The 27,728-nt window shown below is 40.4% G+C and overlaps 1 protein-coding gene across 1 annotated transcript in view; it reads left to right on the top strand.

Annotated features, from left to right (window-relative positions):
* The window catches only part of LOC134068639 (A disintegrin and metalloproteinase with thrombospondin motifs 2-like), a 146,208-nt gene that overhangs the window by 17,518 nt on the left and 100,962 nt on the right, over positions 1-27,728 (top strand). The window contains exon 2 of the mRNA XM_062524324.1: positions 13,167-13,615. Coding sequence (XP_062380308.1) covers positions 13,211-13,615 — 405 coding nt within the window. The 5' untranslated portion in view covers positions 13,167-13,210. The remainder of the gene's footprint in view (positions 1-13,166; positions 13,616-27,728) is intronic.

Genomic DNA, 27,728 nt, shown 5'->3' with positions numbered 1-27,728 from the left:
GTTCATTTCCCAAAATCTGAGCGAATTCACGTTCAAATTCATTATTTACAAATGTGTTGCGTTCAGTTCAGCGTTCACAGAAAAATGAGCGTGTTCAATGAACACGTTCTTTTGAACTCGTTCATGCACAACACTGATAATCGAAATGTTTACTGGCAAAACAGGCGTGGAAAAAGCAGCACAGAAGGAGGTGAAGAGACCAAGCAATGTCATAAGAATTCAGTGTTGATTTGGCCATCCCCAACCTCATATAGTGCGCAGCTGACGAGAGATAGGTCGACAAAGTATTTAGTCTAGGATCGTATCCTTGAATGGAGGGCATTTCAGGCTGGACACGTCCGTGTCTGGACACAACCTGCGGAATCTCTGAAAGTCAAAGCGAGATAATGCATCAGCTTTATCGTTGGCGAGGCCGGGAATGTGGGTAGCCGTAATGATAAAATTCTTAAGAACGCATGTCCAACTTAGACGCCTGATAAGTCTATTAATGAAAGGAATAGACGAACGGCCTTTATTAATTATATGGACGGCTGCAATATTATCGCAAAGGACGGAAATCCTTTTAGAACGCCACCCGTCGCCCCACAAAATGCAAGCCACCACTACAGGGTAAATTTCGAAAAGCGCTGAAGACTTAACAAAATCAGGTAGAGATAAAATTTCCTGAGGCCAAGGAGCAACGAACCACTGATTACCTAGAATGCCCCCGAAGCCGACAGACGGAGCGGCATCCGTGGAAAGGGAAAGTTCATGCGAGGATTCAACGACATCATTATAGAAAAAAGATATTCCATTCCAATTGTTTAAAAGTTTACACCAAAACTGGAGATCTGATCGGCACCCTTCATCCAAGACCACATCATCAGATAAATTTGGAACGGATTTCGCCAGTTCTAGTAATCTTGAAATAAAAGAACGACCTTGTGGGATAATACGCATAGCATAATTGAAATGGCCTAGAAGGGACAACAGGTCTCTTTTCGATATGGAAACGGCGCACTGAAAAGACTGAATAATTCCCCTTATGCGAAGTAATTTATCCTCGGTAAGGGAAGCCTGCATAGAAACGCTATCCAACCTAATCCCTAGGAATTCTAGCGAAGTGCAGGGGCCTAAAGTCTTTTCCTCAGAGAGCGGTACACCAAGAAGAGCGAAAACTCTTCTTAAAGTAGAAATAGACCTACCTGGAGGGGAGTTAGGAAAATCCACCACTAAAAAATCGTCCAATAAATGGAGAACAAAAGGAAGCTTATAATTATTCAGAAGTATCCAACATAGAGCCTCCGACAATGAATCGAAAAGTTTCGGGCTGCTACGACATCCAAAGGTTAAATGTACGGCGAAATATAATTTGGATCTCCATCTTACTCCGAAAAGATGCCATTGGGAGGGGTGGAGAGGCATAGTTTTAAATGCGTCTGTAAGTCTGCTTTCCCCAGCCACGCTCCTTTGCCTGCGGTTTTGATAAACTGAATGGCGTTATCTACTGAGGCATAACATAAAGAAAACATCTCAAGAGGAATCAGACTGTTTATACTAGGAATATTTTCGTTATTGTGGGGTGCAGGGGCGGAGTGGGACACTAAAATCCACCGGGAATATTCTGACCACACCGGCCCCCTACCCGCCGCCAGCCCACTGCCGGCCCAACCCACCCATGCCTTGAGCACGACCACCTTCCGTATATATTATAAACACAAACAAAATGTTGGCTAAATGTAATATAGTCAATCTATGAAGGTCCAGGTCCAGACTTTCATGTTTCAGTTTTACGGGCATTTGCATGCAAAACATGCAATACACCATTTTTACACTAAATTTCTTGGTTGGGAAATGTATGTCCACATATACTGTAACATATACTGTAATCAAAAGTCAAAAGCATTTTACATCTCTACCTTGCCATCTCCTTGGGCCTGCTCCTCTCACTGCTCCTGCACCTCCGCACCTTGCTCTTCTCCCTGGGCCCATTGTTCTTACTCTTCCTCATCCAGACATTAGGCTACAGTATTTGTCTTTTTATGTTTCTGTTTCCAAAAACATCACCTCCTCCTTTTACTGTGTAAGTATAATGTAAATGTAAAAAGTAACCCCTGCCACTGAGTCTAAGACAAACTGGAATCAGCTGTGGTTGGCCCAATTTACCCAACATCATCTATGTGCCAGTTATTCAATTGTTTGTTTATTATCAGCTGAGATATATTGTTTTTGAACTGATATCATTGCAGAAGGAGAGGTTACTGAGGGTTGGAATTGTTTTAACTATTGTGGGATGTCATGTGTTAACAGTAACATCTGTAAAATAATAGAAAAACGATCCATCATTTTGTTGTTTGTTAAGAAAATGTAAGCATTGTGGAAATGTGTTCACTGCCTGCATATTGTGCGAAAACGACATGAAATGTGTGAATGGTAGGCTATGGCCGCAATGTGTTTAGAGTTTTGAAAACGTGACAACTGTTTGGACAAACGCTATGTCAGTCACTGAAAAAAACTGTAAGCCATTTATTCGTTTGAAATGTAGGCTACATGAGTTAACTAGCTTGTGATATTTTCCGTCTAGCAAGTAGCCTAACGTAGTTGAGCTTTGCGTCAATGATTTTCATTCTGTCAAATTTACCTGCACTCGTAATGGCCGTGGACTAGACTACGGGTAGCCTAAATCTGTTTTGAGCATTTAGATGCATGCTCCTCCAGCAGTCGCTTCTTCTTAATTCTGCCTTTTTCAGCCCCCTCTTTCTCTTTCCTCTTCTTGCCTTCCATATTAATCAAGCAAACACCTAATCCGTTCACTATCAAAACGCTACTTTCACGAATAGTGTAGGCTAAGGGGCCATGCCATTAGAGGAGGGGCCGCTCATCTATCCCCCTACATTTCTGTAATAGACTGACCTAGCAAACGTATTTGCCATTCCCAGGAGGCTTTGCTGTTCTATTTTGAATTTATTTGTGACCAAAAGAGTTAAATAACACTTTTTAATAATATGAAGAATTAAATGAAGACACCCGAGGCTACACACAAATGCACTGATCGGAGAGAACTGAGATGAATAGGCCTGTAATTAATATGTAAGGTAACCACGACTAAGGTATATATCGCAACTGAATGGTTTAAATAGTGGTTGGTTTCCATCAGAAATCAATTAACGATGAGCTATTTCAGATGACGGAAACACTTCAGAAAATATCTTATGATAACAAATGTTCCAGCGGCCGCTCAGGCACGTCTTGGGCCAGTGTAAATACAACATCAGGCCGGCCGGCCTGGCGGGAAATGTCCCGAATCTCCCGATTACCACTCCGCCCCTGGTGGGGTGCGGATAGATCGATAATAAGCCTTTTCTTGCCCGAATATTTGCGTGTGGCGACTCCAATTGGGTTAATGCGGAAAATCTTGAAAGGCGAATCGCGAAACGGACCGATCACAAACCCCTTGTCGACTTCTTTCTTAATAAGGCCATCCACAATGTCAGGCTCTCTCATGGCAGACTGTAAATTCTTGCACACATACGAGGTAGTAGGAAACAGACTTAGACCAGCCAAAAAACCCTGAATTAAACCAGTAATAAGAAAATTAACAAAACATCTGTTGGGGTGTAGGGCGAGATGATCGGACAACTCAGGCACGTTGATTGGGGTTGAAGGATGTTTAATCATATTCGCTTGTGGTTTGTTGATGGACCCGCTTTCTTCCTGCGGGGACAAACAGCTCTGGGATGACTATCACCACAAACACTACAACAGTGTAAAATTTGCATTTCAGATAAGGACAGACCGATTCATTGAAATTAATACACACCGGTGGACGGCTTGGGATTGCTCTTCCTTGGTTGAGGAAGGGAGCGCTGGGTTTGAGACCAGGAAACCAGGAGTTGACTGAACGAATCTTTCGCAAAGATTAGCCAGGTGATCGAAGGAACCGCAGATGGAACAGGACAGCTGGCGGTGACCAGTGAAATGTCTGCTAAAGAGTTCCAAATCCAGAGACGACCAGTCCATACGACGATTAAACTTTTGAATGTACATGGCAGCTTTGCAGGAGAACGGCTTATGGTACTCGTAAAATAAGGACCCCCCATAATTAAGCGCAAGGTCGGAAATGATCGCTAAATAAGTGTCCAGTTCCTGGCGCCTATCAGGAAAGTCCTCACAAACTACATCTCTGTACACTCCAAACGCTACACAGAATTCGGCCAAGGTGAGGCTTTTAGAGAGTCTGGCGTCGCGCTCTTTAAGTAGGACCGAAACATCCCCGCACTCCACTAGGCGACCACTATAGTGGGGTACGAATTGTCATGAAATAATGGTCCCGTAGGATTTTGTTGCTAAAATTGATTTTTTTGTTTTATTTGCTTTATTTGGGGTCCTACTGTTGAAAAATGACGGGGTGCACATTTTCTGACCCCGTTTTGCCCTTCCTCTGGGGGGCGCTTTCTCACCTTGGCCAGGATACTGACTGCAATCATACATCTACTAATAATGATCACATTTTCACAATCTTGGTGTCAATTTAGGGGTTATTGAGGATGCTGAGTCCATTTATGACAGTTTCATTGTGATCAGAAGTTGTTATGACTCATTTTTACATAACATTGCAGTAATAAAGGCAAATCCAATGGGGCAAAGTAGCCAAACAGTAAGTGAGCTCATATCTTGGGAACGCTTTGATGTATGTCAACGAAACTTGGTCACATGACAACTGACCCCCTCCCAAGGGTACACAACAAATTTGGTGTAATTTGGCCACTGGGGGGCGCTATAATTAGCGAACCTGCGTTTAGGGGTTACAGTATATCATGATGACGTTGGTTAGCAAAAAAAATCCAATGGCTAGTCATACTCTTCATACTCATATTGATGATCATTGCAAATTTTACCCACTCATTATAAACAATTACCCATTTTGGATTTTCCTGAAAGAGAAACTAGATCATCAGCAGTCACAACTTTGTTTGGCCCCCTCATTGCTGCTTACCAATTTTTGTCAAAGATAACTATTTCAACACAAGATATGTCTTTTAATTCTGTCTGATGACACAAAGCTGAGAATCACATTGCTAAGATACAGACAGAAGATACAAGAAGACAAAATTATCAAATGATGCCATTTGTAATGGATCCCTTTTAACCCTATGAGCCCTATTGACCAAGTGCATCAAAAAACACTCCCATTCTTCTCTGTTACATTGCTCTGCCATTATTAGTTGCAGCGAGATGAAGCCTTTATTGCACGAAAGAGCAGAACTGGGGCTTTCCAACGACACTAAACACTTGTCATTAAATTAAATCAAAGTATATCATATTTATAGTCTATACTGCTCTCTGCGTTCACCCGCACATCCATTACTCTCGCTTGAATCACTCACGAACCCGGGATCGCACAGACATGCACGCATATCAGATGAAAGAGGAGAAACAGAGCTTTCCATTGATACCAAATACATCGATCCTTCTGTGTTATAAAAATAGACAAAGTGACAAACAAATAATAATATCATATAGCTTAGGCTACCATTACTCTCGTTTGATTTACTCTTGAACCAAAGATCAGAAAGCTATGGCACACATGTCAGATGAAAGAGGAGACACAAAGCTATCCACAGATACCATACAACCTTCTAGGTCATGAAAGAGACGAAGTGACAGCAAAATAATAACTTCATTTAGCTCCACTTACCCCATGTTTTTGTGTGTTTTTTGTGGCATACAGTAATAGCTTATGTTCATAATCCAACATTATCATGTGTTTCTCTATGGCAAGGCACGTTCATAATCCAGTTTTGAGATCCTAGCAAATTCCTGTATGGTATCCAATTCAAGACTCATATTGCATCCAAATTTGTTTGACAAATAAACACTTTTTTGCCTTTACTTTGTTCATTGCGATGCAGTAAAAAGTTATTATAGAGAATCATCATGTGTGCCACGCAAACAAGTCAGGTTAGATCAGCTCGTGTCACAAATATGAAGCACAAAAAGTGTCAAAAAATCATTTCTCATCACTAAATCAAAATGGCCATTTATTTCTGTAAGGCACACACCACATATTTCTGTAAATTGCTCAGCTCCAAAGTATCCCTCCACCATGGTTCTTGTATTATGTAGCATGTGTGAATGACCAGGATAAATGCTTCTAACTAAAGGTAGTGGAAATGCCCTTAAAACAGCCTAGGGCTCATAGGGTTTCTCCTATCCTTTGGATTTGAAAAACCACCTTATTTAGAGAGCTAGAATTTTACATGTGATCTTTCCTCTCTCATCTCTCGGTTTAGATTTTCTTGCTCCAAATTTCAAATTGAAATTGAGACTTTCATATAATACACACTCTTCAGTTTACTGATAGTGAAACATTTCTGGGGTATTTTGTGTCATACTGCTTGTCACACTTAAGTTGTTTACAAGAAAAAGATAATTTTCTCATTTCATCCGATATTGATTTTCATACATTTTTACATAACGATTTTTAGCCATCCATTACAAATGGCATCATTTGATAATTTTGTCTTCTTGTATCTTCTGTCTGTATCTTAGCAATGTGATTCTCAGCTTTGTGTCATTAGACAGAATTAAAAGACATATCTTGTGTTGAAATAGTTATCTTTGACAAAAATTGGCAAGCAGCAATGAGGGGGCCAAACAAAGTTATGACTGCTGATGATCTAGTTTCTCTTTCAGGAAAATCCAAAATGGGCAATTGTTTATAATGAGTGGGTAAAATTTGCAATGATCATCAATATGAGTATGAAGAGTATGACTAGCCATTGGATTTTTTTTGCTAACCCAACATCATCATGATATACTGTAACCTCTAAACGCAGGTTCGCTAATTATAGCGCCCCCCCAGTGGCCAAATTACACCAAATTTGTTGTGTACCCTTGGGAGGGGGTCAGTTGTCATGTGACCAAGTTTCGTTAACATACATCAAAGCGTTCCCAAGATATGAGCTCACTTACTGTTTGCCGACTTTGCCCCATTGGATTTGCCTTTATTACTGCAATGTTATGACAGAATGAGTCATAACAACTTCTGATCACAATGAAACTGTCATAAATGGACTCAGCATCCTCAATAGCCCCTAAAATGACACCAAGATTGTGAAAATGTGATCATTATTAGTAGATGTATGTGTGCAGTCAGTATTCTGGCCAAGGTGAGAAAGCGCCCCCCAGAGGGGGGGTAAAATGGGGTCAGAAAATTTGCACCCCGTCATTTTTCAACAGTAGGACCCCAAATAAAGCAAATAAAACGAAAAAATCAATTTTAGCAAAAAAATCCTACGGAATTACAATTCGTACCCCACTACTAGGTAGATCATTACGGCACAGCAAAATTTTAACAAAATTGACATCATTACCTGCAATGATCTGGCTGCGAAGCGCGTGTGGAACGGCTGCTGCAGATGGAATGAAGGGTGCTCCTGGGGCGGCCATTGGCACAGCTGACGCATAGGTCCTACGAGGCTGGATGTCGACAGAAGGCCCGCTGGTTTCCGGGAGCGGCACTGGAACTCTTGGAGCAGCTGCGGCCGCGGGGACTGAAGTGCTTTCCAGGGTGGAGATACGGCTGTTTAGAGAGACGAGGGATTCCTTCATGTCCAGTATGGCTTGAAGGACGGGGTCCTCCGGTTCTTCCGTTCTACGTCTCCTCGCGGGTCCAGGCTTTGCTGCTGGGGTGTTGTGCTTTCTTTTCGCAGCAAATAAGCGGCGTCATAGCGCAAGAGCTAGGTGAATCTGACAGCGGAGACCGCGGAGATTTAAACTAGCGCAGGCGTATAGGAGCAAAAGGTGATTGGTTAGGTTGCGTTGTCACTAATTGAGGGCGTCACTCCGATTTTCCTGTATGAACTTAGTCATTTGAAGGAATTTAGCAGCAGTCTTGTAAATAGTGACCCACAGTCTTTGCAAAATCCTAATCTGAGACTGGCCTGTGACTAAACTGTGACTAAAAACTCAATGAATTGTCTTTATATGTGAGAGGGTCTGAGACTATAGTCTTTCAAAAATCTTTTCCAAATCTTTGCAAAGTCTGTCAATGTAAGGTACGCTTTAGGTGGGTTTTCACAGAATTTGGTCCATTCTTTCCCTGCTACAGTAGCTGTCCAGCTTGGGTTACAATGTAAAAATTGAAAATGTATGCTTCTGGTAGAATTTCCCATAGGCCTATGTTTTTTTTGTTTTTTTGTTTGTTCCTTTCGCCAATGTTTTGTTTGTATCTATTACACTTATCGCTCCATGTCTCCAGTTCATGTTTGGTTAATTATTCTATCCTTTCATGGATAGTAGAAATTATTCCAGACAGTTCTGCCCCCCAGTTTCAAAAAGCTTACAGCCCTGAATTGCAGTTGTTGAAGTTAATATAGGGGTTGAAGAATTTCATGCAACTTACATGGTGTCTGTGAGTGTTTTATGAACTTAATCATGAACGTACGAACTTAACTTTAGTTTAGGCCTATAAACTTTTATTATTATTGAATAGTTTATAATCTGATCATTTATTTCACATTTTAAACTATAGAAACATCATCAACTACAAAAGCACTCAGAGAGCACAAACCTCCGCTAAGCGAAAACATAACCGCGTCCTGGATGGTGATACAGATCACTCCCAAAATGTAATCGTTTCTTCCTTGGGTCATTTCAGACCTTCCCTGAAAATGTCCATCCATAACTTTTTGAGTTATCTTGCGAACAAACCAACAGACAACAGACAACAGACAGACAGACAGACAGACAGACAGACAGACAGACAGACCCTGATGAAACATAACTTCTTTGGTGGAAGTAATACACAGAGCTAACCAGACTGACTCAGTGGTTACATGGTTACATGTGTGTGTACTGTATCCTACATTATGTGCTCTGAGTAAAGACAAATAGAAAGTATGCGCGTAAACAATGAATCTATATTTTGTACATTTTCTCTGTTATTAATGACACTGATTCAATCTGAAACTGAATTGTCAGATTTCTAATGAACATTTTCTGAACAAAGACAACGCCTGTTCTAAATCTTGTGTCTTTTTGTAAAAGAGCTTAATGATCGATTATATCTGTTCCAAAACCTTATGCATAGATTCCAAGTTCTCGTTTGAAAAGATCTGTAATATCATAACCTTTTAAGAGCACAATTTAAAAGATGCCCCTGTGCTAATAAGACAAATGGTTGCCATTTGTTTGACCCTCACAAGGACACAAAGCATTCCTTGATTTCAGAGAGCTCTGAAAAGGAAAGGTCTACATATCAGAATTCATCTGAAAGAGAGGGAGATAGAGAGAAAGAGAGTATCAAAACATGTTTGCTGTTAGAGGTTAAGTCACCTGTCAGAATATCCAAGTTTGTAGACAAAGGATCTCTGACATATCATGCAACTGTCTGAAGGCACATTCTTTATCAAGCCTAAGGGAGCCTCTGCATCCTGACTCTTTTTAAAGTTTGAACTGCTGCTATTTGTTTATAAAAACGGCTCCTTCTTACCTGAATTAAACTTATTTTACTGTCAGAGAGATCCTGCATTTAAATAATCCTTCTTTTGGCCATACTATTGAGAATTGTTGTGTACTTACTTTTTATACATAAATCTTCTAATCATTGCAAGATCAAATCTCTTAGTCATACACTTGCACACGCATCCTCTTTCCCTCTGCCTATTCTCCGCTTTTCTCGTTGATGAGCTCCTGTAATAACATTACACAAACAGGGGCTGTGTGAGGAGTGACATTAATGTGTTCCAATCCTTAGAAGTGTACTTTTCAGGGTCTGTGTGAGGAGTGATATTAATGTGTTCCAATCCTTAGAAGTGTACTTTTCAGGGCGCAGGGCTTGGTGTCACCATGGCAACGCCACAGCGATGGGGAAGGAGTGGGAAGCAAAGGTGCTCAGCAGTAGCCGCTCAGTGCGGGATTTAAAAAATATGTGACATTTCCCTGGGTGTGTGAATGCAGAAGATGGACTCATACGATGTTTGCTTTATTCAGAGCAGGGATCTAAACCTCGTACAGGGCCAAATTTCAGCATAATTGAACTGAAAGCAACCATTTGTAGATGTAGCCTATGATCTATGACCTTATGGCAAACATGCATTGGTCCCTCCACATTACACCATTAGGCCTACCATTTTATTTTCACAAATGTGTATCAATATAGAATTAACCACCATACAGAAACTGGTCAATCTGTGTCACTTTTCCTCTATGGCAGTAGGCCTATCCAGTTCACAAAAGTGTGAGTCAACTATTGATGAACATAATTTTGCATTTTACATCTCACATTTTAAATTAATTTTGCATTAAACATTTTTAATTTCACTCCATTTCTTACCTTGGCAATAAATGACATTGACCTTTTGTGTAATTCACTTGCCACAGGGGGAGCTCTTGTATCGACAGTCTTTGTGCCTTATGCTGCTGCTTCAGAAAAGGGTCTGCGATGTAACCTCGAATTTTAGCGGACCGAACCCAGCGGAGGTGACTAGCATGTTCACTGAGTTTTTCACCTTTGCCACAAAGACCAGGCAATAACAGAAGAAGTTGGTATATTTATACCACCACTCTTGAAAAGTTTTCATGATTGGTCATATAGCCTACCGTGTAAACGCCCCACGCCCTGAAGCAAGAGGAATTCTGTGAACCTTCCGTAGTGTTGAGCGCGAGTGTGTGGGCGCGTGTGTGAGAGAACGCGCGCGTGTGTAATGTGTGTGCATGTGCATGTAGACTCAGTAGGGTAGCTGAGAGAGAGAGAGAGAGAGAGAGCGAGAGGGAGAGACAGAGAGAGGGAGAGAGAGAGAGAGAGAGAGAAGTGCGGTCTCTCTTGGTGCACTTTGCAGTAAGTTGCAGGCGGCTGTTGCTGGCGTGGCGGTTGCTGGTCACGGGGAACTTCAACACGCTGGATCCCAAAGTCCGTCTCTCTCACCCGCGCAGTTCGGAGCTGCTATGGATCTTTCGCCCGGATTTACCATTTTAATAATGTTGCCGGCCTTTCTGCAAACGAGCGGTCTCTTTATCTCCAGTAGCATAGGTATGTGAGTCAGTTTATCAATTTACACTTTCAGTCAGCGCTCTGAAGTGTGCTGGGCAAACCCTTGACCGACCCTCACCTTGTTTCTGTGACAAGCTTGTGTTCGTAGGCTACTGTCCATCATCCCAGTGTGTCAGCATAGGTGGCTCAGTACATTTTTAGAAATTCCCAGCACTTCACTCGTGGAATTTTTTGTCTGCTTTGTCATCAGTCACTGTTTTGAAGTGTACACTCCTCATCTCACAGGAGATACGCTACGGGCAGAACTAAATTATCTGATGGGAAAATGTGATAGGACTATTAACATAAACACTCATGAACTGTAACTGCAACAATCGCTTTCACTGTGATCAATGCAGTTATTGAGCTGTCACATCGGAAGAATAGCGGGATATTGACACTGTCAGTAGGCTACAATATTTCTCAGTGTCTTTGTCTCCTGCAAGGAATAGCCTACCAGCGGACAGTCTTAGCCTAGGCCAACATGTCTAATAAAGAAGGGTTCAGATCTCCTTTTCACAACTTTCACATTTGAACTGTGGGCTGATATTATTTTATGCATTTGAAGCTTAATGGTTCGATTACAAATGCTTCATCTAATTATCAAGTAATGTTAACATCAGTAAACGGACATCGCGCAGGTTTTCTTTAGGAGAAGAAAAACTGAGAATATTTGCATACTAATGTGAGGGCGGATGTCATCTCTAACAGGACAAGATGGCTTAATTAAATTACAGTCAGGCTTAAAGTTGAATTGCTGTGCGTTAGAGCAATATATGCAAGCTATAATTGTAGGCTACCATATCTGAATAATTTGTCTATTCATCACATTGTAATGATAAAACTGCTTACAATTTCTGTGGAAAAAAGAAGCGACTCTCAGTGGTAACTTTGAAGGAATCGACCTTAACATGAAGAGGTGTTGTGCAAGGATATAGCTGTTTACATCAACTGTAGGTGTCTGCGATAATGCTAGTGTTCAGTTTACGCTGTTAGATATCTATCAGATGGTTATCTAATTTATCGGTAAGACGCATGTATCCATGTCTTCCACATATCTGCCCGACTTTTTACAGACATGAACTACAATGAATTAATATGTTGTGTATGTTGGGGGATTGTTGATCTAGAAAGGTGCAAGTCCTAACCAAGAGTGCTTCTTATTCACGCACGCGCAGGTGGTTTCTGAGTTGAACAGAATTGGAAGCTATCGGGAGAGTTCTCAGTAGCTCACTGGGAGTGCCTTGACAGTGAGAATATGTTATTCAGTGTGTAAAGAGTGCAATTATCACCTTGATCTCTTTGGCTTCTCTTGTGGCTCTGGGAGCAGTGCAGAAGTTAAACTACGCATCAGACACCAAGCCGATCGCCCGATATACACGCGCTGCTCTGAGAGTCGGTGTCCTTGGGTCCAGGGTGGGGTTTGGTCTGGAATAACACGCAAAACCGCATAATCTCGTAGATGCGTATAGTGGGCTAGGCTACAGTAGACAGGTTAAGTGGTGTCAACAAAAACATATATTTTGAAAACAATCCTGTTGAGATGACTAGACTTTGCCGCCATATTTTGTAGCATATTCTTGTGAAATGTGACCTGTTAGTGAAACCGTTATGGAGGACCATGGGCATTATTGTGGTGTATTACGCACAATTGAGAATCTACCAGAATATAACGAATGGTGGACTGGCGTTCGTGCTGTAGGCCTAATGACATTCATTTTGAACAGTAAATCCCCTGTAGTAGGATATTTTCCAACATATTTCTCTGCTTTGCAGTGACGGGGTGAGTTTTATGTTATAATAAAACATAAAAAACGTTACTTTTACAACTGACATGAATTTTACATTACACCACTCATCGCCAATAGCCTACTGCCATTTTAATCTATCATGGGAAATGGATAAACACTAAGGGGACATCATGTCTTTGATACAATTGTCAGATGGAGACACTTTTGTTGATCATGCATGTAGGCTAAAGCCAATATCATGGGATGCAAAATAACTCATAACTGTTTTAATTGGTTGTTGGTACAGTGGCATTTTTTTTTATAGTTAGGCTACTTGCAGAATGTTGCAGCAGTGATTTGAAAATATTGGAAGACTTCCTCAGAGCTCCTTGTCACCTCTTGGTGTTTCTTCTGCCCTACAGACTCCCTGCAGCATAAGCTTGGGGACTATGGACTGGTGAGGCCAATGCTCACGGATGCAGAAGGCCGCTTCCTCTCACACGGCGTCTCATCTGGCCAGGTGAGTGGGGGGCAGTTCCGTAGGCGCTGGCGTAGAGAGGCGGGTTCGGCCAGTGACACCCATGACCTGGGTGGGCAGGAGACGAGCGGCCACAGCAACAGCAACAGCGGCAACCAGGAGCGTCTCTACTACAACGTGACCATCTTCGGCCGGGAGTTACACCTGCGTCTGAGACTCAACTCACGACTGGTGGCTCCCGGAGCCAAGATGGAGTGGCAGAGCGACGAGAGGGAGGGGAAGGTGCAGGGCCAGGGCTCCCACACAAAGCCTCTGCACATCAGCTGTCTCTACGTGGGAGACGTCGTCGGCTCGCGAGACGCTGCTGTGGCCATAAGCAACTGTGACGGCCTGGTGAGTGAATGAACAAGATCCTGTCAGCTTTAGCATCCCCTATCTAAACACCTCACCACTCCTATGCACACAGAAAGAGCCCAGTTTATATGGAGCTTGCCTGAAAGCAGTTTCCAAATCCTTTCCCCGTATTATGAGCTTCTCACATGGTTTTGTCTTTCAGTGTTGTATCCTCACAGTAACACAGCTAGCTTTTCAGAGATGGGTTGAGGTTAAAGAAGTTTGTACTATATTTATATTCGTTGTTTTCCTTGTTTGGTCTTGTCCTAAAGTGTACTCCCTGAACAAGGACACATGCTTGTTTCTTTTTTGTGTGTAGAGAGATTCGTCTTTGTCATTGTCGTAGAGGCACGGAACAAGGGGTTGCTTTCAGGACATATGAGTCGCATGCATGCTGATTGTAGTGATATAACTTTGAAAATATAATAATCCCAGTGGTTGATGATCTAACCCATTGAGTGTTATGCCTATACTGCTACAGTTTAATAGAGCTAAGATTATCTTTCTGTTGGACTCAGTGCATTTTGCTTCATTCTTAAGCATGATTTATGCCTGTGGGTAGCCCCAACGCATAGGCTAGGCTACACTATTAGGCTACAAAATGTGAGCATTTACACATTGCACGTTGGTGTGTCTGCATTCATAAGTAACTGATCTGGTGAACCAAACTCTCCAGATGGCTGTGATTGTGTTTGAATTACTTTGGCTATTTTTTTCTTAGGTTGTTACCAAGACACATAGACATGTCACAATTGGATAACCCCATTGTTGTAACCAATTGTTATGCCTGAGGTGATTTCCAAGGCATCTACCAGCCAACTATCTAACATTAGCATGTTATGTTAGCAGGCTAACTACACACAAAGAAGAGTGCTTGACCAGCTACAGTTCTAGCAGTCTGTATCGTTGCAGCTTGTAGTTACTTTTCTGAGGAGGTGCACATTAAACTATGAGATAGTCCATGTGACTATGCTCTAGATTCAATACAGAAGTCAGTTTTTAGTCACTCAACATGCGGGGATATAATCTTCATTTAGGCTGTTTTTTTCTTCTTGATGTTTTGTTTTTCTGTCATCGCCTAATGTAAGTGTGTCTGCAGAGTGTTAGGATCTACAAGGTGCTGTGAATGTATCTCTATGATGGCCATCTCTGACTGTTATGAGCAAGATGAAGACAGACAGAGACAGAGGAAGTGTGAAAGAAAAAGAGAGACAAGTTTTAACCTTAGAGATGGAAATTGTCACCGCTTCATGAAACTGAAAGTGAAAGGATGATGTAAGGAAGGAAGGTAAATGTTGTGTCCATAGTTGTGACGAAAAGTTGAAGTCATCATATTAAAGTTTATTGCCATAACAGCTTCAAAGTCATATTAATGACAAAACAACATAATGGAGAGAGTCATACACCTTGTATAGTTGGCAGTACCCTGCAGGCAGGCAACCTACAATTAGGCGATCGGCACACCGATAACAGAGAGAATGTGAGAGAATCATGAAACATTAACTGGCCAGTAGATATGGCTCTGTGGAGATCATCTTCCCCTGTTGCCAGTCCTTCGGCTCCTGAACAAATGCACATGGACCGTGTCCAGGGCCGAAGGGCTCAAGCCGTGCAAGTATTTACAACAGCAAAGTTAAATAGAAATACCCCGCGACTTTAGGGGCAGCCCATTAGAAACATAATACCCCAAACTGCACTGAATACCTTTAACTCACTTCACCTGAAAGACAACAGAGTGGATGACCAGAATATTTTTCCCTGTTTTGTGATCCTCTTTAATGGAGAATTACGGCGATTTTTCACATAGATCTCTGTTCCTCGGGGTCCCCGAGCACTGTGGGTACAAAAAAAGCGAGTTACAGTGCTACACTCTGGGAACATGAACATGAACCCCGAGCTAGGTAGAACTTTTTTTTTTGTACCGACAGTACTCAGTGACCTCGAGAAACAGAGATCTATGTGAAAAATCACCAGAATTCTCCTTAAACATAGAAGATATGCAACTTTAGTCTTTCTAAAACCTGCTCATGCTGTTTTACAAGCCCATTTACAACCGTATACATAGCCCAATTTAGCAGATATGTAGCACCCCCCCCCCATGTTTATCTGGCACCCACACTGTAAAAAATAAATGTGATATGTCAGGATTTTACTGTGTTTTTTTACAGATTTTGTCTGTAATAAATTATTTTTGGAAATTCCATTTATTTTACAAAAATAGACTGTGATTTCACATGTCAAATTTAAAATAACTAGAAATCACTGTAACTGTGAAAAACACTATATTCATGTTCTTTTACAAAAAAAACATCAGAAATGCATATATTTCTAATTGAAAAACGTTAAAAAAATCTTTCGTAATTTCATATGGTTTGAAACATTGAAACTATGTTGAAGCCTGATGTTGAAGTGATATTGAAAGTGTCCCCTATGTTTTACGTTGAATCAACATTGGATTTTCAACTATACTGACACCGATCTTGTGAAGTGCTGTCCCAATCCCAAATACCTATCTGAGCCCATACACCTCTGAAGTTCGCCTACAAATAGGACCCAATGCTGCCATATTTGCCCATATAAGGCGTTCCGGGTGTTGATTGAAGCTAACTGCCTATGGCAAGTTGCATTGTAAGTTAGCTCTGGTATAGCAAAGATCAAAGTGTGCCATCTTCACCTACCGAAGATCACAGTATGCACTTGAAGGCAGAGGACACAACTTTGTAGTGCAAAACGTCTGCACTCGTCCTCGTGAGAGTTTAACAGGTGAGATAATTCAAAATCCCCATGTTATATTTTCCCATAGAAAAAATCTCAAGATGCCGGATCTCCTTATTTGGGCAAAGATGGTGGCTTTGTTGTAGGCGAACTTAAGAGGTCTATGTGGCCTCACACACTTAGCACCTGAGATCAATTAAGTCTGAGCCTTTTAGTCCTTAGTCCTTAGGGCTCCCATTGGCTGAATCCCAGTACAGCAGTTAGGGATTATGGGTAAGTGTTAGTTTCTTGTTTATAATGTTTAATTTTTCCTCATTACTCTTTATTGTGGCTTTTTGGGATGTGTACCGTATGTCATAGAACAACTGATTGAACAGTCCACAGAAAATGACTGTGTAAGGGATTTGTCAGGATTACCACTATAGAGAAGACCATGATTAAAATACATGGACATTTTAGAAAGTATGTATAGTTCTTCTTGGGTGCAATGCGAAATTGAATACTTTCTCAATTAGCATTCTTCTGCCCCCTTGGCGGTGTCACAAAGTTGGGCACTCAATGCTTACTTGCATTATGTGTCTGCAGAGGCGCTGCTGGAGAAACCCGGGCCCCACAATAATGTTAGTATTATTGCGGAAGGGTTTCTAACACATGGTGTTATTGGGGAGGGAGCTCTAAATATGCATTTGATGAGATTTTAAAATAAACAGTAAATTATTGCAATAGTAAACCCAATATCATGTTTTTCCACACTTTTGTGACATGTTTTGAAAGCTGAATCACATTATTTTGTGTGTCATAAACTGTTATATCACATCAAATATAAATTATAATACAACCAATATCCATGAAAACCAACTAATAACAGCACATTTCTGTAAACGTAAGCATTATTATTCGTAATACAACATTTATTAACCATATTTGTAGGTAATTTCGTTGTTTTAAAAAGTGAAAACGTTTCTAATTAAACATTAAAAACATGAAAATAGGGCAAAATCTTTTTAAAATTACAACTACGAACTGTATTTTAATTATGGAAAATAACTGTATTTTTACGAGAAAGTATTTTTTTGTTACTTCACAGTATTTTTTTGGCGCCCCAGCTGCCGGAAATTTACTGTTTTTTTAAGAGTTTTTTTTTTACAGTGCACATACAGTAAGTAATTAAGTGAGCTTTACACTGATTGGCTGCCTTGCAGGGAGGCAGTGAGCACAAACCTTTTTTCCATAAGATTTTCCTGAATTCAATCATAATTTATGTAATTTTGAGTAACATTAGAAGCACTAAAATGGTTTTCCATTCAATTGAACGATTCTAGCCAACTAAAATGATGTCTCAATGTCCCTGTAAATGCATTTTTCTTCTGCACTTGTTGATTTTCCATCAACAAATGTACTTAATTGCACTTAAATCCCAATGGGGAAATTATTTGCAAAATGTTCAATAAAAAACAGCATATTTGAAATAACTTCTTGCCTTTTGTCATTTCGCAAAATAATCGTAATCGTAATTGAAAATCAAACTCTTCAAACTCAATTTGATGTTTTCATATTTGAAGTTTTGACAAATCTGCTTCTTTGCATCTTTGTCAGTATTGCACTATAGCTTCAGATCCTTAACACTAAATGGTTGTTTAGTTGAAAACTGATGAAAAGTGGACTCAGTGATATGGCCTTGATGTTTGTCCACAGTTAAACACAGTTCACAGTCTTTATATTGAAATGATAATAAAGAATATTGTCACATCAGACAGTCAGGCATATTAGTAATTAACATCCACTGAGGTGTATTTTGAATGATGTGCAAGTAAAGCCATCCATTTCTCCCGTCTGTTTGCAACTCTTGCATGCATACTGTAAACACACACACACACACACACACACACACACACACACACTCACACAAATACACACAAAGATACCTTTCATACCTGTTTATTGAACAAGTGACAGCAATCAGCAAGGGCGCGTGGATGTCTGGATAGGGCCCCACTTGTTCAAATTCACTTAATGTTTTCTCAGATTTCCATTGGACTTTTAAAGGAACACTTCACCGTTTTTTCATATTAAACTACGTTATTCGCTTAATTAAGACGAGTTGATGCATACCTCTCATGTTTCAATGCGTGCACTCACTGGCTCTGGTGCGCATTCATTAGGATCCAAACAGAGATGAAGTTAGAAGTGACCAAACACCTCCATGTTTCCCCTATTAAAATACAGAAACACGAGTAGTCACACAACCAATATGGTGAGACAAAATAAAACGTGGTGCATTTCTAAGCAGGTAAAAGGGATAACTATATTGTGTGGCGGAATAATATTGGGAGCACTTAGACTCTGCGCAATAATATCCTCACTCCAAAGTGAAACTGAAAGTGCAAGAGTGAGGATATTACTGCGCCACACAATAAAGTTATCCCTCTTACCTGCTTAGAAATGCACCACGTTTTATTTTGTCTCACCATACTTTGTCCTGTGGCTACTCGTGTAACTGTATTTTAATAGGGAAAACATGGAGATGTTTGGTCGCTTCTAACTTCATCTCTGTTTGGATCCTAATGAATGCATTGGGCTAGCTAAGTGCTATCAAAGTTGCGCCGCGCGCCAGAGCCAGTGAGTGCACGCATTGAAACGTGAGAGGTATGTATCAACTCGTCTTAATTAGGGGAATAACATAGTTTAATATGAAAAAACGGTGAAGTGTTCCTTTAATGTATTATTATTTGTTTAAAGATATTGTACGGAGCAGAAATGCTACTCTGCTTGCAAATCATAAAACAGTTCATGCAGACGCGTTTGGTAAGAGATTACCTCCTTGTCAGTAAACAGCTTATGCTATCATATGTTCATTAGGTGGCTGTTTAAAATTCAGTATGATAGTGTCTGAAAACTGTTGATATGTGTGTGTATATACAGTATATAAATATTATACTGTATGTATACTGTATGTAGGTCAATGTCAGTGAGGTAGTAAGACAGCCTATTAGGTTATATCTCCTAAACCACTGTGTGATTTTAAGTTGTGGTTGCATCTGTGATCCATGTGTTCCCAAGTATGCACGTGCATGTGTATGTGCATATGTAATTATGCAATTATGTATATGTGCGTGTGTGTGTTTGTGGTTAGTGGGCTCTGTCTCAGGGTAGATGGTACTGTATACTGTCTGGCTGAGACGCAGATAATTCACACATAGCACATATAAATGCTGGGACATTGTGTTGATCAGGTCACTTCCATAGAGATGCAATGCAGCATGCTGTGCAAATATTAACATAATAATTTCTGTAGGGAAAAACATTCAGTTTACTCATTCAGATCAGCATGTATTAGATCAGTAAAAGACTGCATTGATGACTTTGAATTGAGGAAATGCTGATATTCCTCAATGTCATAGGGACTTTCATGATACCTGTAAACAAGTTCATGAAATATGCAATATATGCAAATATATGTAAATCTTCGAGACAAGCTTTCTTAGATGTCATTGCAGAGACCTAAGTTGATGTTGTGTGATCATGCTATAGGGCTATTGTGTTTGGACTAAAGGGTTTATAATATAGAAATAGCATGCATCCAATAGATATACAAGGTAGAACAATATACAATTTGAGACTTCCATACCTTGCATTGTGTGTGCTATGATGGTCATGTTGTTGAATTGCTGATTGCTGGTATGTGTCCTTTCCCAGCGCCAGTACTGATGCAGCAGTGCTGCATACCAGTCCGTTCTGTTTGCATGTCGCAGCTCTAGACTAGGACCAGATGGTTTTTGATACAGCATCCATACAACAAACAAGGCTAGGTTACAGATCTAGTACCATATGTTCATATTGGTTCACATTCCTTATTATATATTTTAATATACATACAGACTCACCAACATTCCTTTCTCTTCACTGTGAGCAAAATGTAGTAAGGTTTACAGGTGGCAGTGGGAGACTTAACTCCTAATCAAAGGCTTTGGTCCACTGATGACAGAGTTGCTTGTAGATGGGAATGGGGTATACTGTCTCAACACCTGAAAAGGTAGTGTTTTTGTGACAAGACAGAAGACTATCCTGTCTCAAGATAGAGACAAGGAGTCGTGCACATAGTTGTTCTCATGGGAATATGCAAATATGTGGCTGTTTTTCATTTGCAACAGGTGTAAGGTATAAGAAGCAGGAGTTGTTGGCCTGTCTAGGTTCAAATTTGTGCAGAGATTCTGATGTTGACAGTAGGGTTGAAATTCATGTGTTTAGATGGAAATTCATCTTCATATTTTTCAAATTATTTTACTGTTTGTCAAAGGTTTATGTCACTTACTCTTATTGGACTGAAACTTCATTCAGTGTTTGCATGTAGCTTTTCCCTTCCAGTTGAGCTTGTAGCTGAGTTGACAGGAAACAGTTCCTGTAGGCCTAAATATAGCCTATGTGGATTTTGTTGATTCATCAACTCCATGGGATTACTTAGTTCAAATATTCATATTGCTTCAGTCTAGTTAGGCCTGCAGATTTGTAATGAAATTCATTTATGAAAATGGTGGAAGGAAAAGATGGCGCTGCAATAGAGCTTTTAGGATGGCACTGCAATATTATGGCCATTTGATCAGAAGGAGGAGTTGCCCAGAAGATGAATGATATCGCTCCTATATCTGTGTTTCGCTACAGAAGAGCTCCACCACTGACTTGTCCTCAGGGGACAGGCATGTATATGGGTGTGCTGAAGAGTGTCCAAGGCCTAATCCTTTCACACACTCCAGCGCCTGCCACAATTACACCTCCTACCTTCATCTTTCCTGGGGTGTGGCTACTTTCAGCCTGATTTTAAACCATCCATCAGCCCGCAGGACTATATCATCAACATTGTTTAGCAGTGCGCCCATGCAACTTTGCTACACTTTCCTCCAGTTGCTTTTCCCATAGAAAACAAACAGACATTTATCCAGTGTCAGCCTTCACCACTGTGCATGCCCAATTTTCAGCATTGTATGCAGATGTAGCAGATCCAAGTTTAAGTGCAAGTGGAATGTGTGCTACTCTAGGAGAAAGAATATGTATGCTTGAACATGCTGTAATCCTACAGTGATGCTGCTCTAACAGAGAGAGAGAGGTGAGTTGGTTATATTTCACTTCAGTGAAAATTAATATTTCTATATCATAAATGCATCTGAGAAGTTAGTCCATGTTCATTTTACAATTGAGAAATCAAAATGGTAAAGTCAGATTATTCAGGTAATGTTTCATTCTCTGTATTGGAGAATGAAAAGAGAAAGAATTGTTGTTGTAAGTATGGTATAAAATGGCAAACACAAACAAATCCAAGGATGAAATGAATGAAAATAGAGGACCTACTGTCTGAATGAGAATGGTCATACAACTGAATAACCAGTCTACTGTTGCAGACACACCCCCAATGTCACATTCAGCATCCATGCTAAGAGTAAAAAAAAAGAGAGACACAAACACATGTTGAAATGCTGTGTGTCTACATTATCTCCTCTAACTCCAAGCTGCAGCCAGTGAAAAAAAACACATCAGCTAGCTGAACTCAAAGCTCCTCTTGCTACTCTAAAATCACTGGTATGGATTTTTTTTGTCCTTCATTCATGTCAGTTAACATTAACTAGGGAATACTCAATTTAGCAAGTGAAAGGAAGTTGTAGTTACACTCTTTTTTTAATTTAAAATGCACATTGATATGTGCAATATTTCATGAACACTGATTTTGAGTGTTTGGAGTGTGCTTAAACAATCAAATTATCATTCTATGCTGTTTAATTTCACCATGTTTACGTCTATGTTTAATGTCTGTTCTGTTCGTGATAGGAACGGTTTAATAAATAAATAAATACATGAATAAGTAAATAAGTAAATAAAAGCATCCCAAAACAGAACTGGAAAAAAGGCAAACAAAAGAAAAATGCATTAATAGTAGGGCTGTCAAAACATAATTATTTAAGCATTATCGCACGAGTGGGAGTGGTGTTGTTGGCCAATATCGCCACGGCTGTGGTTCGCCGCAGGCACGAAGCCGAAGGCTGTGCCGTCTCGTCCAATCAGATATTGCTAAATTGTTCGACCGGACCTAACTGTTGTATAATTATTATTTTATCGCTGAATTGTATAGTTAATCGCGATTAATCACATATTTTATCATGTAATTATTCTATTATTTTGCATTTCTGAACTTTCCAGAAGTCCATGTTAGCAATGTAAAACAATTCTTATCAGTGTTGATTGGGAATCAAATGAAAGCAAAGAAAGTTAATTAATGATCTTAACTTTAAGATGTATTTGACTATTTAAAATACATTTTCAAAAGATGTTCAGCAGGCCTGAGGCAACACAATGTTCACTATTTTTCAGAAATATAGCTGATATAAGCACAAATAAATGCTACAGCAGGCATGCATGCACAGCATGTATGCTGTGTACACATTATAAAGGGCACAACAAACAAAAACACTTCCTATAGCCTATATTTATTATCTTTGAGTGCATGTCAAAAATGTAGCTTAGGCTTACAGCACATTTCAACAAAGTGCATAACAAGCAGAAACTAGAAAAACACTCAGAGAGTGCAGACCTCCGCCTGTATTGTTCTTCCTAGGTTGTCATACATTTGAACCTAAAGTATTCAGATCGCCACCACGTGGCCATATCATGCCATTACACTGCTAAGCGAAAAACATAAACGCCTCTGGAATCCTGACGGTGATACGGATCACTCCCAATTTAATCGTTTCTTCCTTGGGTCATTTCTGACCTTCCCTGAAAATTTCATCGAAATCCATCCATTACTTTTTGAGTTATCTTGCTGACAAACAGATAGACAAACAAACAAACAAACCCCGATGAAAGTGTAACCTCCTTGGTGGAGGTAATGAAGTATATGTAGGTTCAGTTCAGATGTCACAGTGGAGTCTAAAGAAGGTATAGCTCATAGATTATAGATTAAACTTCAAGAGCTTTGGTGATATTTTGATTCTCTGTCAGCTGAGCCGGCACCAGCGTTGACATGAGAGCACGGTCACTTGCCACACAGTGACAGTGCCAAAGTTTCTAACTGGCAAAATCTGGATGAGTGATGCACTCTTAAAATGAATGTGTTGAAAGCAACACATCTTTGTGTCCAGATAGGGACAACACACTTTGTGTTGGTTCCCAACACATTGCTTTTGTTATTTGTTCCAAAATATGTGTTGAAAATAACACAGTTTGTGTTGTTTTCAATACCTCTCTGTGTCCAGATAGGGCCAACACAGATTGTGTTGTTTCCAACACGTTCGTTTTAAGAGTTTGGATTTTATAGCGCTGTACCGACAAAATAGAACTGAATCGTAATTTACATGGCGGCGAAGTGCGATGCTGGTGTGTTGTATTGAGAACGATGTAATTGAATGTCAAAAATGGAATGCGGCACAATGTTGGCGCCAGTGTCAGGGGCTCTTTAATGCGTTAACGCTGACAGCCCTAATTAATAGTAGTGATTTGATTTAAAAAAAGATCAAAAACTGACTTTAAAAGACTTTGAAATAAAAAATGAAATCGAATTGAGGACTTGGAGAATCGTAACACCCTTATAATTATGTGCCTTTCCTATAGACAGGACCAGTGTTTGGACAAAAGATGATGACAGGGTATCTCTGTACAAAAGGCGCAAAAGTCGGGCGAGTGGGAAGAGGTCTGCATGCATTCTCCATACTGTAACGATCTGCATGCTGTTTAAAGTGTGCATTGTGTGTTCTTTGGCGTTGTATCCATTCTACTTATGTATTGCCTGGCTCTCTACTGAGTAGGCCTACAGAAAGTAAGAATGAACTTTTGGACTTTGCAGTAGGGCATGAATACATTTACAGAAATCCATCATCAAGACATACATTGTCATTTGTAACCCATCTTTTAATGATCATGTGTATTTGAAAAATGTGTTCTGTTTAGTCATTTCAACATACAACCTCACATTTACAATCAAAACTGCAGGTCCTTTTTCCGTTTTGTTTTTAATTTGTTTTGAAAATATTGATAAGGTATGGCATGGTAGTTTGGTATTCAGGTTTGGTAGTCAGGGTAGTTGCACTTGCTTAGGGTAGTTGTTTTTTGGTTAGTTAAGATGACTTTATTGAACTTATGGTATACAGGATGTCACAGGTATATCTGTATTGTTAAGACCATATATTTCGGTTGATCAACTAACTTGAAAAAGATTAAAGTGAAAGAATTCAGATAAGTAAAGATGAGATGGGTGTGAATGGAATTATTCGCTAGTGTTGCATGGAATAGGTCTGCTATTAGTGACACTGGTTAACTGATGAGCTATCACTGAGTTCACTTTTATATGCTAAACTCATTGACATTATAGGCCTTTATTGAGGTCCTGCCATATCTGTGCCCCATTAAGACTCTTATCTCTGTAACAGTGTGGGACACACATGCACCATAGTATAATCATCTTCATTTGAAATAATTATGGAGCGCACTACTGTTATTGAGCCTCTCTGCAGACCCCAGGTGAATCTACTACAGAATGAAATGAATTAACACATCACAACACAGGCAGATCAGATTACAATTACAGGTTCCACCCTGCAGTGGAGCTCTCAAACACACAATTACCCAATCAGAGTGCTATTACTGGCGAGTCAGTGGCTCACTTAGAGGGGTGGAATGTCTCTCTCTCACCACTGCCATAATTATAGGGTCTCTCCGACTGCCGCGGAAATTGTCCTCTCAGTTCAGGAGCAGAGTCAGAGCAGAATGGGGGTTTTCCTGAAGTGAATAGTCCTCATCAGCTCAGGGAAATAATATGGGATGTCGCAAGTGTGTAGCAAATGTTAAGTGCGAAATCAGCATTAAACAGAACTGAATGAAGTGTTACTGTAAGTGCGGGGGCATTTTTTGCCATTGTTAGTCCCTGAGTGGAGCACACACACGACTGGATGACTGTACTAGATTTGCACTCATTTGTGGTGGACAAGAATGTATGATATGTACAACGTAGAATTGACCAAGATACCTTGAACATTTACCAGATTAGGGTGTTACTGATGGTGTACCATGACTGAAGGGAGTTTGTGGATCTTAAAATTGTGTATTTGCTCTCTGAAAATCTTAAATCATTATTCTGTGTATTCAGATTTAACTTTTGTTTATCTTTTAGATGTTGTATTTCAAAGGTAGTGATCCAAGTAGGAACATTTCAGTATTTGATTTTTTTATCAGCTAATCTGTTTTCAGATTTGGAAGTGAGCTTGAGAACATTGAAATAAATCTGACATTTCTCTCCGCATGACTGAAGCACGATGCAACCAGACATTTCACTTTTCTCGTCTTGAGGTGGACTGCAAAGTGCTATGACACATATCTTTCAGTTTAATTAAATGCATTAATTTTTTAAGGAGTCTGTTACAAAATTTATAGCAAAAGATGTATAGGAATCCAGAAATAGAAACAGAAAACATTGCACAAAAAAACACCACGTCCTAAAATTGAAAGTCAAGTACCTACCCGAAGAACAAATGTCCAAAACGTTACATCTGGGTTCCAGTCGAGTCTTCATCCAAGGTTTGATAGGTGTTAGTGTGAAACAGTTGGTTTACGGATTATAACATTTCTCTTCTACATTTAGACCAACATAGAACAATGCTTTAAAGGGACACTTCACCGATTAGCATTAAGCTTTGTATCTTTAGAAAACCAGTCATGTTTTTGAATGGTCGTGCATCATTCCCTCAGTTTGCCTTGAGATGGGAGAAATATGGATTTCAATGAAACCCATGAATAGGACTTCCTGCTTTCAATGATGTAAAATGATGAAGTCCAACATTTGAAATCCATATTTCCCCCATCTCAAGGCAAACTGATGGAATGATGCACGACCATTCAAAAACATGACTGGTTTTCTAAAGATACAAAACTTAATGCTAATCGGTGAAGTGTCCCTTTAAGCATTATAGCTTATTTTGCCATTTCAATGCCCCATATGCACGCAAGGCTCTTAAGTCAGCTGATGTATTTCTGGTGGAGTGTCATCTGTGTTGTAACAGCATTTTCTGTTATATTCTGCTCCCTCCATGTTCACTCAAACACGGAATATCTTGTTTGCCCAATAATAAAAATTTTGACACGCATAAATCCTTTTACATCGTAACATGCTGATTTCCACCGGGCCAGGTCCATGTAGACCCTAATTCCGTTTGAACAATAGTGGCGGCTCCAACACACCTGGCTCCAGCAGAACTAAATGAGCTGGCTAAAGAGCCTCCCGTGCATCAGCTCCATTGTAATGATGTGAGTCCTCTCAGTGTGCCCGTGTCAGTGGGAGCACCAGTCGCTTAAAGCCTTCATTATACTTGGATGCGGCTGTGCATATGGATATCTGAGGACATCAAAGAGCCATGTTATTATTATATTATTATCTATGTCCAGACGGTCACAAAAACACAGATCCTTTCTGCCTGTAGTACATACTGTGTTGACAAAATGTACAAAAGTTCGACCAATGGCCAATCCTTGTGTGTCACAGCCTGTTAATTGAAAGAGACTAGGCCTTCCTGAAAGCACAAGGCTGCGTGGCTGTCTTGCATGCTGTCCGTCCCTGGTGACCCCCAGTGTGTTGATCCAGCTCCGAGTGGGATGTGTCAACGCAGGTGTGTACATGAGAGCACATGACATCATCAGCAGCACAGTTGCACTTGTTCCCACCTCCTGTCCCCCGTGGGGCTGCATGAATACCCACTATCGTCTGCAAATGTCTGTCAGGTCTGCTTGACACTCTTCCACTCTAGGCTCAGAAGATCATGGCTGCTGATACTATCTGGGGAATTGATTCTCTTTTGTTCCCTGAAGCACCCAGGCGACATGTGAGGCCTTGATAGTCCCTCTGTAATCCTCTCTCCGCTCAGCTGGCGAGTGTGTAATCCACCACCTCAGCCCCATCCTGCCCAGATCTGCTCTTAGTTCCTTTCTACATTTGCAAGACTGTCAGAGTGTGTTGAAGCTCTCCTTGTAATCACGGAGGCTCCTGGTTCTGTTATACATACTGTATTGCTGTCCTGAGCACTCTAGAGTCATTTCCAGTCATTTCCGGTCTCTTTCTTTCTTTCTGTCTTTCTTCTTTGAATCTTTACTCATCCTATAATTCCTCTACCCATCTGCTCACCTGATATTTAAGGTTACTTCCATCTTTTCCTTTCTAACAGAGTTCTACAGATTGTGTGTGTGTGTGTGTGTGTGTGTGTGTGTGTGTGTGTGTGTGTGTGTGTGTGTGTGTGTGTGTGTAAGATGTTTGTCATGTTCGGGCTGCAGTGGGGGTTGCTGCAGACGCATGAGCCCATGTCTTTGATGGAGATGGGATGCGACAAGGCTCTCCTGACTGTCTTTTTCCCTGTGTGTGACAGCATATTGC

This window comes from Sardina pilchardus, chromosome 21 (genome assembly GCF_963854185.1).
Source record: "Sardina pilchardus chromosome 21, fSarPil1.1, whole genome shotgun sequence".
NCBI lineage: Eukaryota > Metazoa > Chordata > Actinopteri > Clupeiformes > Clupeidae > Sardina > Sardina pilchardus.
Note: the sequence above shows the minus strand (reverse complement) of the source record. Positions and strands in the feature narration are given on the sequence as shown.